Below are 16,619 nucleotides of genomic sequence, written 5' to 3' on the forward strand. Positions count from 1 at the left end.
GAACCACATAAAGGTGAAGCAGACAGGCAAGATATCAAAATATCAATGGCTTCATTAACTGTGGTTTCGACTTATGAAAACCGTAGTTTTTTTCCTTTGGATAATTAACTTTTAAGGATATAAATCTAATCATATTTACAAAACTGAAAAAATGTTCAGGCTAAATATATATAGCAATACTCTATATGATAAATATAATGAGAAAAGGTTTATCATAGCATCTTTGTGGTGTGTGTGTGTGTGTGTGTGTGTGTGTGTGTGTGTGTGTAGAGCAAGAAGAGCGAGAGCAAGAGCAAGAGTGACATCTTCCTCTCATAAGGCCACCAATCCTAAACGATTAGCATCCTACACTTAGGATCTCATTTAACCTTAATTACCTCTTAAAAGCGCTATCTCCACATATCGTCACATAGAGGTTATAGATTCAACAAATGAATTTGGGAGGACACAATCCGGTCCATAGCATCCATTCACACAGTTCAATAGCACTTTCTCCTTTCTTAGAATGAATGTATTGGAATCATCTGTTTTCTTACCCGGGCCTCATCAGACATGAGTTCCCTCAGTTCATAAAGTGTAACTATATTGTCGTTGTATCCCTAGCACAATAACTGGCATTCACGGCCATGTGATCAATGCTGGTTGAATGAAAAAATTATACCAACTACCTAGTCTGCTCTTTTACCAGGTCTTAATGGCAAATGCCATAACTAATAGAGATATTTAGGCCTAAGCAGATACCCGGGGCTTTGTTGGAGATAAAACATCAAACCAAGCTTATGCCAATTCAGCTACGAAATGTCATGGACTTCAGTCTCCTCCAAGATCCTCATCAGCGTGATAGAATGACATATCAATAAGCTAAACATTGATCAACAGCCATTTCTGGACCAGGAAGCAGATGCTATGTCTGTTTAGGTGAGTAGCACACCAGCTGAATTTCTAAGTTCTTATTTCAGACGAACCAGTTATTTAAAAATAGGGTACATAAACTTATACCCACTGAATAAATCACCATTTGATATGGATAATATACTCAACAATCAGTTAAAATTAAGTATTAAAAAAAAGACACTAAAATCCGGCTTGTACAAAACTTTATTGTACTTGAATAACAAGCAAATACAAAATTTAGAGCATGATATGAATGAAATATCTCAAATTATATTTCTTACAAAAGCATTAAGCACAGTATAAAAGACTGTTCATAGTAATTTAAAGTCTACCAAAATATCAAGACATAATAGGAACTGAGGAGTTTCATTCAACTACAGCATTTATTCCCATTAGCTTTGTTACAATGAAAGTTAACATGTATGAACATACACATATAATCAATGAAATAGAAAATGAAGGCATACAACAAACATTCTAATTACTCAGCAAGTATGAAGAAGAAAGTCTTTTTAGTATTTCTGAACTTCTGTTTTCTTTGAACACGCTGAACAAGTACAATGAAATGTTTTTTCTAAAATGTTTAATGTTACATAATGTTGACCTTCCTTGTGCAATCCATACTTTCTTAGCTTAGTCATTAATCAAATTTGATAGTTTGCAAATGAAATACGAAGCACATTAGTCTTATTCGGGGGTAATATTCAAAACATTGACCACCCAGCAGTCCATCACCCCATCAAATAAGCACAGACACTGGAGTAAATGATTGGTACGGCAATAAGGTCTGTCCCAGCTGAATATCAGCCCTGATCTTATTTCCAATTACCAGATACATGTTTTGGCTAATGTAGAAGCATGAGTCATGAGATATGAAACATGAAATTGACACAGACATGAATTGAACTCAAATACTCAGCTACATGGAGGCGGAATGTGAAATATTTCACAGTGACTGACATGGACTAACAAGGCAATGGTGGTTTTCCATATTCAACTTTGATGAAAACAAATGGACTTAACAAGAAACCCTTGAGATTTAGTTAATGCTACTAATCTAAAGGCTCCAAGTTACTGAGGAGACTTTAAAATCAGTATACGTGAACTTTCATATATTTTTCCTTTAAGGAAACAGTAATAATAAAAACACCGAGGTACTTTAGTTTCTTTTCAAGGGATTACTGTTGGTTATCTTCCTGAGATGCAAAAGACCACAAAAGAAAAGCACCAGGCCTAGGTTGCTGAATAAGGCATCAGACACTATAGTTCGGTCCTTTTCTAAATGGATCTCTTCCGACAATTACACTAAAACATAATGATGGATCACAGATGCCAGGGGGACCTGGTTGCCCCTGGATGCCAGGTTTCCATGATCTCCATCTTTGCCAGGGAGACCTGGGTCTCCTTGAGGACCTTCTTTGCTTATTCCAGGAGGGCCTCTGGACCTAAGATGGGACATTAACAACATTTTAACAAAGGAGTTTTTGTTTTTTGATAATGAGATAGCTGCTTCTGTAAGATATTTAAACTGAAAAAATTTTTTTTGAAAATTGTACATATTTGCACTAATGTGAAAAGAGGAGGTATTCTCTTGCTATTTCTACACATCATCCACTTTGAAAAGGACCATCCAAAAGTAATCAGTAATTTTTGTAAAACTAAAGTAAGCTATATGATGTAGCAATCATGCTTCTTAATAAGACATTGAGCTAACATCCTAACACTTCAGTGTGTGGGCTCTAAACTTATTTCTTCCTTTCAGTATATTTTTGCCAATATCATTATAAATTAGCAGGTGATATATAGGTAAGTTAAAACTCTAATGAAGTCACTTTTGAGCCATATTTGCAAATGAGTATTACTGGTACACATATTTTTTTAGTTTGCACATCTAAATACATTGCCCCTACCAGAGTATAGTAGTGATCAGTACACATAGGTGTTATGGCACTAATTTGTGAACCATAAACTAATTAGTTCCATTAGCATGTTCAAAGAAAGGAGAGTTAATTTAGGATGGCCTTCTAAAGTTGATACCTCAAAATAACAAAAGCAAAATATTCAGGTTTGGGGATGGAGCAGAGCGCTTCGGGGCTCCTCCTCCTCCTCCTCCTCCTCCTCCTCCCCTCCTCCTCCCCCTCCCCCTCCCCTCCCCCCCCCTCCTCCTTCCTAGTACTACTAATAACATTTATTTAACACTTAACTACAATTGTAGATATTGATCTAAGTGTTTTACACAAACAATATTAAATTATTTGATCCACCCAAAAGCCTCATGAGGTGGTAACATCATCTAAAATGATAACAGGGCATATTTATTGAAAATATAACTATGAATGTCATGCACTGTCCTAAAAGCACTATATGTTTTAACTCAGATAATCTTCCAACAATGTCATAATACAGAAAAACATATCCTCACCATTTTACCAATGAGGAAACTGAGGCATGGCAAATTTAAATAACACAGCTAGCAGAGGTGACTTAAAGAGTCTTGGTTTCAAATTATTGGATATAGATTTATGTTGATTTTTTAAAGCAAAACATGCAGCAACACTTATGAGCATATATGAACTCGTACCTGGTGGACCAGGGGGACCTTGCTGTCCAGGGTACCCAAACCCTTGGCTTCCCTTTGCTCCAATTCTTCCTGGTAGGCCTGCAGTGTCAAAGATGAGAGTAAGCTAATTTTTCTTGTAAAATCACTGCCTCCTAGATTATTTCTTTCAAGCTGTTAATATATACATTGGAAGAAAAACAAATCTTTTAAAAATATTTTGCCACATATTTAGTATTACTAATGGGAAACATTTTTGAAGCAAAATTTATAAAATTATCAGTGGGTTAGAAATATTTAATGGGGATTAATATTAAGAAAGAAAATATGATTTGGCTTTACTAGCCCTTTCTATTAATCATAGTTGTCTTTTTATTGCTTTGCTGAAAGATCTAAATTTTTCATATAATATTAAATTTACAGGGAAGAATTATCAACCAACACTTCACATAAACATTCAAAGGCAAAAAGAAGTAATTTAGTTGTGGGCTATTAGGAAGTATGGTTGTAAACATTATTTTTTCAATAATTAAAAAAAACGGAATCATTTTTGGTAACAGGAAGTTATCAAAGTCAAAATAAAGGAAGTGACATCTCTGATTTTCTATTTAAAGACCTCATTTGACTCAAGTAAAATTTCTAAGTTCATTGTCAACATGTTCTAATTTGTAACTTCTCATGCTTCATAACTTTGCCCTCTCTCCCCATGCTTGAAAATATTGCTTCAAGAAAATAAAATAAGTGCTCTTTATCTCAGTTGAAAATTATTTAAATACTATGGGATTTACAATTTTTTGTTGTTGTTGTTATGAAAACAAAACTGAACTCTTTCCTATTAAGTGAATTTAGGGTGAGGATCCGAAAAGTACCATTTTGTTGTTCATTTGCTTATGCACACAAATTAAGTACCTTTTAATCCTCTGGCACCTGGGCGTCCAGGAGCACCCATTAATCCAGGAACACCATCTCTTCCTGGGAAACCAGGAAATCCTCGGGGACCTTCTGGGCCTATAGGACCTGGTGGCCCAGGAATACCAGGGGAACCGTGTTGCGCCTGGCAATGATCACAATTTTGAATTCTTCCACTCTGGAGTAAGACTGGTAGCTGGCTTAAAAACAAACACCCCCCGCCTTATGTTTAAATGGTGAGTGGCAGTTAATGGTATCTCTAAGAATTTTTAAAAATTTACAGATGCATATCTATTGGCCAATAATGTCACTTCTAGGAATTCACTGTTCTGTAAAATTTGATCATTTACTTAAAATTGGGGAAAAAAGTAAAAGTGCTCTTAGCAAAAAAATGGTAAATAAAATTAACAAATTTAACTATGACATTCATATTTATGAATTATCATAATTATGTCAGAAAATTTAATTGAAATAATTATAAATTGCTTTACTGAAAAATTACAAAAGAGTATTATTTCATCTTCATAAAAACACTAATCTAGAAAAAACAGAGAAGGGTTTATAAATGTTCTCTACTTTCTTCTTTATCTTATTTATATCTTTTATAATTTCTACCCAAAATTGGTATTACATTTTTTTAAAAAGTTATTAAAAACTCTGTTCGAGACTTACCTCTTAATACATCAGTGCAAACTTGTCGAATAAACTGTTCTGAAAAGTCTCTCCCCTGCATCAAATTATTAGGGATTATAACATGGACATACCAAGTAAAAAGCAGTGAAAATATGAAAACTATGAAAGAAAGTAGAATACATACAGGCTTCCCATCCAATCCTGGAGGTCCCTGAGGCCCTGTTTCCCCAGGTTGCCCCTGGGGACCCATAGGCCCCATCCGGCCATCCATCCCAGATTCTCCTTTTGGTCCAATGGCACCTCTGATACCAGGTTCTCCCTTTTCACCTTTCTAAAACAAAAGAAATCTTCAAAAGTTCTATTTAAATATTTTAGAGTTATAATTGCGTCTTAAAAACCCTCAAGGATATGGATATGAACATACATAAGTTATATTGGAAAGAGCTGGGAAATACTGTTATTGATCAGGAAGGGAGGTTCATATCACATTAACTGTCATTTATCCATCCATGTACCCATCCACCAAACCCTTCAGATACCCACTTTTTATTGAGTATATTATGTAGGCAGTAGGTATAGTGCCAGACGTACGACAATGAACCGGTAATGTTGGCAGACACATAACGTTTCATACCTAATTGAATGAATTTACATCTCCCCAAAAATCACTATTTAGGAACTACTGAAGAACATGAAAGACATCTTCTGTTTGCAAGGTCAATTGCTAGATTTATATAATATTGAAAATCCAAGCAATAAGAACTGAGCAGAGGAAACATAATACATGAAGAAACGTACCTCTCCTTTTGCACCATGATGACCTTGAATTCCCTTTGAAAATTAATAGGAAAAAAATTATGATAAATGTGCAAGCTTACAATACTAGTAATGTGGCATGCACGTTTCTCACACATTAAATCAGAATTTAATTTTCAGTTTGGAAAATATTGATAGAATTAGTGCTAGAATTTCACATATAAGAGACCTTTCCTGCCTTTTTAAAGGATGCTAATGACTAGGCAATATGCTAAATGGTTATAAAACTTAATTTACAGAATTGTTTCATTCTTAGATGTGAATATTTCTATATGCTACAGGTCAAATATTGAGGTTAGAATGGGAATTCTAGTATTTTAAATTCTATTCTGAATTTAAAATATGTTATTTTAATAAAAATGAAAATTCAAATCAGGTAAGATAAGGTATATTTCCTTTTTTATTTTATGATTAAGAGGAGTATTCTATTTTCCAAATGTACGCTCTTACAGTTAAATTTTGATTGAGTACTATGACAAAAGATGAGTTAAGGCAAACATACCATTAAAGGTAATTAATAGTGAAGAAAACACATACTTATCCTATGCCTAAGCTCACTACTGGTAATTCAGATATTAGAAAATCAGTATAATGTACAATATGGTATTTTTCCCCAGGGACACAAACACTGAGCTGTCCACACATGAAATTCATTCATTAGAATCACTGGATACATATATGTATATGGCTCTATTAAATTACCTGCCACTCATCTCTTTCACATATTCATTCCGATGACATAGATGATAAGAACTTTCAGGAAAGGCATTGGATTTTTTTTTCAGTTTTGTAATCCATTGTACACTCAAGCTCTAAAATCACCCAAGATCAGTTCAGGGAAAGGGCATGGCTTTCACATACACAGGTAGGATTTCATTACTCAACTTGAAAATTAAAAATTTGTGTTCTGCAATTCAATATAAAATTTAGTATATAACATTTCACCTAACGAATTTTGAGTTTGAATATTTATTTTGATTTATTTCTAGGTTCCTTATACATGGATATCCAAATTAGACAAAAGGAAAGAAAATTTAGGTAAAATCAGTATATGGCACAGAGAAAGGTAAATTCTCAAAATAAAATGTGAGCATGACGACACTAACTTAATTTTCATATAAAAATCTATTGGTGAGCAAAACATTCTCTATAAGGCCATTCTTTAAATATTGAGGGTTCTATAGAAATAAAGCAGTATTTTCTACCAGGCATAATCCTACAACTAGAGCCCGTGTAAAAGGAAAGATAAAACAGTAAATTCTCAGGACTAGAACTGAATTAGAGCTGAAACTGAAAACAGCTGTCATCTGAAAACCCACTAAGATGATCTCATGAAAGAAACATTCAGCTGAACTCCATTCACAACGGGAAGGCCAAAAAATTACACACATGTAACACCTCGTAGGATGATACTGTGTTTCCCTGAAAATAAGACCTAGCTGGACCATCAGCTCTAATGTGTCTTTTGGAGCAAAACTTAATATAAGACTCGGTATTATACTATTATATTATATTATATTATATTATATTATATTATATATTATATGGTCTTATATTTTAGTAAAATTAGATTGGGTCTTATAGTAAATTTTGCTCCAAAAGACACATTAGAGCTGATTGTCCAGCTAAGTCTTATTTTCAGGGAAACAAGGTAGGTAACTAAGTCTTTGTTTACTTAAAAAGTTTGAGTAGACCATTCAGCTGTTGAAAACCAACAACTGTTCTGGTCCCAGGATATTCCACATAGGCTGAGTTCCTGGTGGTGGGAAATATGGGCTTTCAATAAATCTAGGGCAGAAGCGTTCTAGGAAACCCAAAACCCAAATCCTGCCTTAGGGGAGCAGACCTGCTGTTTTGTTTTTTTTGTTTGTTTTTGAGAAGTGAGAAAGAAACAAATTAAGGGAAACTTGGCAACAGTGTCATCTATAAGCCAGTGAGCTAGCTAGTAAGTAGTGAGCTCAAATTCCAAAGGAAATATCCTTCTTTTTAGAGTTATTTTGAGTAACAATTTTTGGTGAAAGGCCTAGGTTGGGGAGGTTAAAAAGATGGAGGGGTGAAGGTGGTCCTCTGAGAACAGGTGTTTATAGATACTGTGTGATTAACTTAGGGAAACTGAGGGCATCAGTCAGTGTTGCCAGGGAGGGAAAAGGACAGAGTTGGTAGTGTCATCAAGTGGATTTGGGTCAAGTGGAAGAATACCAAACTTAAAAGACATTTTTTCATTGAACATAACAGGGAAACTGAATCCACTTCTCTTAGATATTTTTGTGCTTATTGTTAGCTTCTAGAGCCTCAACTCTTCTTCCTATCTTGCACTCCCCTTCTAGCCCATGTTACAGACAACCTTGCTACCATATGCTTTCAAACACTCTCCCTCATGGACTTTCAGATTCCTCCAAGGGATGAGAAACAGAGACCCCTGTGCTCAGAGACATCACTATACAGTTTTATCTCCTTATCTCCAGAACTGGTATAATTAACCTTCTTTCACCAAATGTGAGAGAGGCCCACCCTGTGGGAAGACAGCTGCCTTTCCTCATATGTACAGCTGCCCTTTCCATGCTGACCAAGTTGGAACTAAGCTGGACTGTAGGCAGTGCGGCAGCACGCATGCTACACAAGTATTCACCACTTCTATGGTTTTGGTTTTGGTTTTTGTCCAATTTGGATTTGATTCAACTTACGTGCCACATGGTAATCTCACTAAAACACTACTTAATAAGGAGAGTATAGTCAGGGCAGAAGCAAAACAATCTTATCATGTATCTGTTCCATAACACAATCCCTCAAATTTGCATTTTAATAAGTCTCTGGCATAGTGATTTATATCTCTGAATAAATTAGAAAAAACCAATCCTCCACTACATATGGTCTCATCCATTCCAAGAAGAAAATCAAAACTAAATAGTAGGTATGGAGATGCTGCCATTGTATGACTGCCTTTGGCCAATAAATACTCCAAAAAATGGGTGGAATTGTCTACCTTCAGTCACTTACATGGCCAGAAAAAAAAAAGCATTGAAAAGCTAGTCTCACAGCCACCAATATTATCAGTATGGGAAAAGAAAAACATAAAATGAACAATTAAAGCAAATCGTTATACCACCATCCCCTAACATTTTAATTTTCGTATGCTTAGAATGTACATTGCATCTATACTTCTCTCCATCCATTTTAATTTACAAGTAACCCTCTCTCTCAGCATTGTTCATTTATATTATTCATTATTTCGTTTTCCATCCAAGAAAAAAAAAATACCTGTTGTCCTGGAATCCCTTGTCTTCCATGTTCTCCCTTTTGACCCTTTAAAATTCAACAAATGTTATTAGTTAGTTTGTACACATATAATGCAATCACACGTACAACATAAACCATGTATTATCCTGTAGTCTAGAAAATATGTCACAAAAGCAGAAATGCAAATATTTAAAATGATGTTAGTTATGGGGAACTTACTCTCTCAGAGAAAAAAATTAAGTGAGAGGAAAGTCAACCTGATTTTATAGTTAAAATGGATATAGATGAGGAAAAAACTTTGGGGGAACATGTAAATAATTTTAGGTAGTTGAGAATGTTCTGCTGAGTCCACATTAGCAGCATGAAAATAATTTAAAAATCCAATGGCTGTGGACATTGTATTAATTTCAATGACATAATTATGTTCAGTGTTGACTATATACATGGAGACAAGAAGACCTCTTTTTAAAGGAATTTTTAAAAATTAAAAATATACTGCAAAAATATTTTGAATGAAGATGTTTAAATCAGAACAAACGAATAAAGAGAAAATTAATAAGATACAAACACATTTGTCGGTTCAATAAATATTCTTGGATACCTACCATATATGACACTGTGCTAGACTCTGAAGCACTACTTTATCCCTATGTCAAACAAGATAATTAGCAGTTTCTAGAAAAACACTTGCCTAGATAATATAAGCAATTAAAGACCTAGTGACTACAATTTTAAATCACTCTTTCATAGTGACTTGTTCATTTATTTACATAAGTAAATGGCCAATATTTACTGAGAAGCACCTATTTTGCTGGCCCTTAAGGACACCGAAACAAGATATCATTGCTGCTTTCAAATTGCTTAACATGTGGTGGGAAAGATAACAATTAAATCAAGAATGATAAAGATAAAAAAAGTTTAAAAGAATAATGAAAACACTGTCTGATAAGTGTACATTGTGTAATTGGACATTTGGGCTGGATACTACTGGAACATAGGGAGGAACATCTGCCAGACAGGGGAGGGTAATGACTCAACCTTGAGTGCAGCCTTCAGGGAAGAATAGAGGTCGCCGACTAGAGAAAAAATAAGAGGGTGTACCAGGGAGACAGACACAGGACACAGACACAGGACAAAGGCAAGTAATTCCTTTTGGCTAAAGCAGTGGGCTATAGTGGCTAATAGTGGGCAGAGTGGCAAGGGATAAGTGTAAAGAACAAGATTCAGTAAAACTAGGAGGCAACCTGTGGGACAGACTTTATCTTGAAATTTATGGGGCACCATTGTGGAATTCCTAAGCAGAAATATAATGTAGTTATTGCATGCTGGCAAAAGTGTGTGGGGAGCAGGGGGGAGGAAATAGACTAGACTCAAATAGACCAGTTAAGAGGATATTACAGTTTTCCAGGATCACTAACAAGAAATAATTAGGACAGTGGGGACAGGGTAAAGAGGCCAAGCTCAAGTGACATTTATATGTAAAACTGGATGTGAAGAAACAGAAAGAGATTGCGTTTTAAGATGATTTCCAAGAACGTTTCCCCCTTGAGTAACTGTGTGGTGGTACCAATTACCATGACAAAGAATCTATGAGAAGGAGAGGTTTATGGGGAAAGATGACAATTTCTGATTTGGACATGTTACAGTGCACACGAGACATCCAAAAGCAACATCAAAAAGTAAAAGGGAATATATGGGTCTAGAGCTCATAGACATTTATTTAAAATTTACCTCACTCCTAATTTCAAAATTAATTTACAGGTATCATAATAATAATTGAATATTTGCAGTATAAAAAGTCTATGAAACAACTGTTAGACTGTGTCCTTAGCAGATTTTGCTTCTATTATTACTTCAATTTGAAATGTCCTTTCATGCCTCTAGAAATTCTGGAACTTTCAAAATTGTGTGAAATTTTGCAAAGTATTTTTCTTTTCACATTGAGCTTATTCTATGTAGCAAAACTGAGCCACTATAACTGAGCTTTGTACTCTTAAAAACATCGTTAAAGTACTATCTGGACACTAGATGTGTAATTTATAGTTGAAAAAGTCCTACATTTCTAAAACTTAAAAAAATGAAAGACCAATAGATATAGTTTATTCCAATAGGTATATCATTGATTCTGCTAGTGGCATCCTATGTGTGGGTCAGTGTTCAGTTAATGAAAAGACCTATTCCAAAGCCACTTAAATGGAGGGGAAACTATCCTTGTCTCGCATAATAATAGCAGTTCCCCTCTTTGCTTTTGTTGCAAAGACAGCCCAAACCAAATATCTTTCTAAACCACCTTAGATTTCCTCAGCCTGATATAATTTTCGGTATAATTATCCTTCTAATTATTAGTTGGAATATGTTTTATATTTTATGTTAATGATTTATCAAATTTACTTGTGCCATAAGCCATTTCAAATCCTTTTTGAAACATATACACTGTAAATAAATAAAGAAACACATATTAAAAGTATGTGATATAATTTATGCCTTTATTTTGTTGAATCACTTAGTTCCCAAGTTTTCTAACCTAATGAAGTGGTGAACAACCTTAAAGTTAGACTTGATGAGATATGAGAAATTTAGGAGCAAAGGAGAAGGCTGGGATTTAACAATTAGATATTGATGGTGAAAGAGTAAGGGGTTGTAAAAGCAATGTAAGAATTAAAAAGAACACAGCCCTGATTTTATTGCTAAGCAGAAAAATAAAAAAGGCAGCAACATACCTGAATGCCTTTTTCACCTTGATTTCCTTTGTCCCCCTGCAAAAATGCAGTTTTATATGTATCATAATCTAGTATACGCTGCATCCTTTCAAATAAACATGTTTTTCTACAGTAAAGAAAAATATATGATCTCCTGCAAATTCCACAAGTACCTTAAATATAGAAGCTGATTACAACACAATATTTGGGAAGAGAATAAACCCCCATTATGTCAAAATGATGTTCTAAATGAACACTTCCCCGTGCTTGTACATTCAAAAGAACATTTACTACTATTCTTATTTTACCGAGAAGAAGAAAACTTTTCTATATTGATCACAATCTGTGGTTAAACAAACAAGTAAGAGAGGACTTATTTTGACAAATGTTGTTTTGTGATATCAAACCGAAAATCTTCCATTAAGTTCACGTAGCCACAGATTCATAGGACACAATAAAATAAAACATAACGTTGAAACAATATTTTAGAAAACATATGTTACAAAAATAAAATTTGTTAGGGGAAGGGGGGATTTATATCCCATAATAGTAAGTTTCCAAGCATTTCTCAGCTACAAGAAACAATAGAGGTTAACTAGTTCAATGTCCTCATTTTTATAGCTCATGAACCCATAGGAAAGGTAAGCACTCGACCTAAGTTGAACTTGGACGCTGTTTTCAAATTTCTATCTCACCATGCTATCTTAACATACGGAATAGAGTTTTGTGTTTACAGCAAAAAAAATACAGGATTTATTTTAAATGGCAAGTGTTTGAACAAGGAAATTCTCTAAATCTAAACATATATTCATAGTACATTGACTTAATATTCACTAAGGGTCTAACACTTAATTGCTGCTATGAGGGCCATTCCACTGTCAGCAAGTGATTCCCACTGCTCATCAAAACGAAGAGGTCAAGGATTGGACTGGGCATAATAATTTAGGCACCAAGTAAACAATACATGAGGGATAGAAAAAGGAAATGGCAGAAAAACTGAAACAGCAGAGAATATGAAGATGGAGACCTAAGAGTTTGTATTCTTTCCAGAATAAAAACCTGTATATTTGCTTTTAACCTGAAAGGCATGTATTTAAAATGGCATGGACTTCTTTGACAAATGGGCAGTCAGTGTTTCTTATAACCTTCAAACAAATAATAATGTTTATACACATACAGCTCAGGGTTCCTTAACGAGAGAGAGAGAGAGAGAGAGAGAGAGAGAGAGAGAGAGAGAGAGAGAGAGAGAGAGAGAGAGAAACCTAAAGTGTTGCTGCCTTATCTCACCAACATTTTATATGAGTATATATAATTTGTATTTGAAACCCCTTATTAATTTTAAATTAACTTCTATGTAACGTAATTGTTTTAAAGATAGGAACTTCATGATCAAACATGCTGGTTACAATTTTTATCCTTTCAGATTTTTGCCCTAATTTTGGTAAGAGTGATATTCATATTTTGGTAAGAGTGCCGGATATCGAATACTTTTCCAAAAATATTCGTGACTCACCTGGAATGAATGCAAAACAATCTAAATTTACAGGATACTGTGTAATTGTATGTTTATATTTCCTGATCTGCATGCCAATTTCAAAATCCTCATGTATGAGGCAATCCCCTCGCAGGAGCATGAACGACACCACAGTTATTAGCATGGGGTTGAACATATTATACATAGTACAATAAATATACACTAGGTCAGCTTATCATTAAAAGTATAATCAGTCCTACTATGCTACTTTCACCAAAGGAAAACTCACATGTTAATAACTGATTAAAGTGAATTATATGTCCTAAACAACAAATACCTTTTTTCCTTGAATTCCAGGTAGGCCCAGGTATCCTGGTTCTCCCGGGGGACCCACTGCTCCTTGTTCTCCCTGAGTAATACAGAAATTTCATAACTATCACAGACCTGATGTTTATGAGCAATACTACTGCTTTTATCTCTGCAGACACTTCAAATTTCAAACTCGTAGTTAAATAATGTTGTTGACATGTAGAGTTATTACTACAGAAATAGTAAAGGATGAAAAGTTTACTGGAGCGCCAAGAAAATTTTTTATATTTTTTCCTATAATTAAGAAGTTCTGATAGCATACTATATTCTAAAATGTTATAAATATTTGGTATTTTTATTGTGTTTTATAACTTCAACAATAAAGTAAATAATAAAGTAGTGAAAATAAACACAGGTATCCTTTTTTATTTACTAGCCACTTTCTCTTCCTTCTTGAAACTTTTTCTCATGTTGCTACATTAAAAACCTTATTTTATTGCTACAAAACTGGTAAACAGAAATAATAAAAATTATTGAAACTCTCATTACCCACTATTTTTATTTTGTTACATATTTTCTGTCTACCTCTCACAAACACACATACACAACTTAGTTACCAATATGTGCTATGTATGCATAATTACATCTTTTACTTCAAAATAGATTGTGCTGAAGTTCTTTAAGTCATATGTATATATGTATATACATTTTTTATATATACATTTTTGTATATATATTTATATATACATTTTTGTATATATATATATATACTTTTTGTATATATATATATATATATATTTTTGTATATGTATTTTAGGGAGGGTGCTGCTCACAGTGGCCCATGTGGGAACTGAAGCAGCAACCTTGGTGTTACTATCAGCACCACGTTCTAACCAACTGAGTTAACTGGCCACCCCTGTCACATGCTTTTTAAAACATAATTTTTAATTACATAATAGTATTCAACTGCATTGGCTTACTGTATTTTACTTAATAAATTTTCTATTATTAAACACTAGCTTAATAACTTTTATTTTATAAACAATATTGGGGTGAACATCCTTATACTAAATTGTATACATATTTATATTTTTTCTTTATAACTATGGAATATTTTCTTAGAAGTAAATTATTCAGTACAAAGAATATCCGTGAGTTATCTTAACTCAAATTTTCTACTTTCCATCATCTCATAAGAGTTCTTCCCTTTAAAATATCTTTAGGCAATTCTCAGAAAGTGTATAGTGATGATGTCTCAATAATATTTAGTTTAAAATTGTAAGAGATGGGATGTAATCCTGAACATGCTTCATTGTTGTACTGTGTTTAACAGTTAGTCCAAAACTCTATCATATGAACTAAAGACTACTGTCTTTTGTGTAAACTAAGTTTTGTTTTCTTTGCTCACTGTGCCCACTCCTGAGCTGTTGAACATTACTCTAGATTTTTAAAGGCTGGAAGAGAATTGAAAATCTCATTGAAACAAACAAACTATTTGGTTTGAAGGACATTGGTGAAGGCAGCCATTCGTCTACACACTGAAAATAAAGTTCCATCAATCAGCAAACAAAGGAATTGCACCACTCATGGAAGTCAGCTATGTAAGACAGTGACATTTTCTGGACCAGAGAATGTGCTCATATTAGCATACAAATTTCATCATTTCTAGAAAAATCAAGTCAAAGCAGTTAAAGCATATTCCATGCCTTTATTATCCAAACTATAATAAGGTATCCAAAAAACAGAAATGCAATTGGCCCACATCGGCCATTTCCTTTCATGTACCTTAATTTTGTGACATACGCAATCTTAATTTCAGATCACTTTTCTTAAGGGATACAAAATGTCAATTTCATCAAATGATGAGGGGGAATTTATAATTCTTTGAAAATATTTCCAAATGCATCAAATCACAATTACCTTGAGCCCAGAAGTCCCACGCATCCCTTGAATTCCAGGTTCACCTTTATTTCCCTGTCAATGCATCAAAACCATTAGAATTAAAATAAAATAAAAAATCAGTTACGATTTTTCTGACATAGACATTTAAGGAAATATATTTAAAATAAGTTTTTACATTTTCAACTTTCCAATTGTTTGAAACATGGACTCTATACATTAAGCCTACTTATTAAGAAAATTCTTTTATGCAAAGAAGTAAGCCCACTCATTTATAAAGCTCTTGAAAAGCATGTGTTAAATGCTTTACTGGCCTTTTATATTGGCAGCTTCAAGTATAAGGGGAGAGATTCAAATCTTTAGGGACCAGCACTAATTAGCTAGGTCTCCACACTGCCCAGATGAGAGCCATACATTTTAACAGTATTCTCTGGGTTGAGAATATTCATCTTTACTCTGTTTAACTTTCTCACTATGATTTACCTGCCAAATGTGACTGAACAAAAGAAAATTAGCTTCAGATGTACAGTGGCTTTTTTGAGGAAGTACCGGTATGAGTCAGAAAACATTAGTTTGTGCTCTTTTTCAGGATTCCAGTGTAGACTTTTCTAACAGAAACTTAGAGAGTAAGACTAAGTTGACTGACCAAAGAATGTAAGATAAGAAAAGAGGACTGGATACTGGCTAATAAGGAGAGATTGTTAAAGGTAGTTCTGGTTTTCAAATACATGTCATTACCTGAAATCATAACCCAGTCAAGGTCTGGAAAAAGCCCTAACTAAACAGGTCGGTGTGACACTTGGAAGGGGCAGGTAACTATCACCCATAGCCAAGTTGGGTTCACTCATAAGGGAACCAACTTCATTTTCAGCTTTTGAAAAGTTTTCTGGGCTGCTCACGTTAAGAAACATGTGAACCTAATAGGAATTTAATGAAAGCATTTAGCACATAACAGCACTAGAACAATGTTTCCTGAATACTTCTCATTTTACAAATGATTAAGCTGAAATTCAGAAGTGAGACTTGCCAAAAGTTGCATGACTTGATCATGTTAATATATTCTAATATCATTTAAATAATATTTTTAAAAAGTATAGTATGGTACAATAGACTTACGATGGTTCAACAGCTACTTTAAAAAGAGGTATGATAATCTAAATTAAAAATTTTCTAAAGATTTACCAGAGAACTT

The 16,619-nt window shown here is 34.0% G+C and overlaps 1 protein-coding gene across 1 annotated transcript in view; it reads right to left on the reverse strand.

Moving 5' to 3' along the window:
• Positions 1 to 1,120: 1,120 nt before the first annotated feature.
• Positions 1,121 to 16,619, reverse strand: part of COL21A1 (collagen type XXI alpha 1 chain) — a 155,696-nt gene continuing 140,197 nt past the window's right edge. The window contains 12 exon segments of the mRNA XM_033093680.1: positions 1,121 to 2,260; positions 2,263 to 2,333; positions 2,982 to 2,988; positions 3,476 to 3,553; positions 4,361 to 4,560; positions 5,029 to 5,087; positions 5,178 to 5,324; positions 5,792 to 5,824; positions 9,068 to 9,112; positions 11,767 to 11,802; positions 13,557 to 13,628; positions 15,449 to 15,502. Coding sequence (XP_032949571.1) covers positions 2,148 to 2,260; positions 2,263 to 2,333; positions 2,982 to 2,988; positions 3,476 to 3,553; positions 4,361 to 4,560; positions 5,029 to 5,087; positions 5,178 to 5,324; positions 5,792 to 5,824; positions 9,068 to 9,112; positions 11,767 to 11,802; positions 13,557 to 13,628; positions 15,449 to 15,502 — 915 coding nt within the window. The 3' untranslated portion in view covers positions 1,121 to 2,147.

The sequence above is a fragment of the Rhinolophus ferrumequinum genome, chromosome 3, assembly GCF_004115265.2.
Source record: "Rhinolophus ferrumequinum isolate MPI-CBG mRhiFer1 chromosome 3, mRhiFer1_v1.p, whole genome shotgun sequence".
NCBI classification, from domain to species: domain Eukaryota; kingdom Metazoa; phylum Chordata; class Mammalia; order Chiroptera; family Rhinolophidae; genus Rhinolophus; species Rhinolophus ferrumequinum.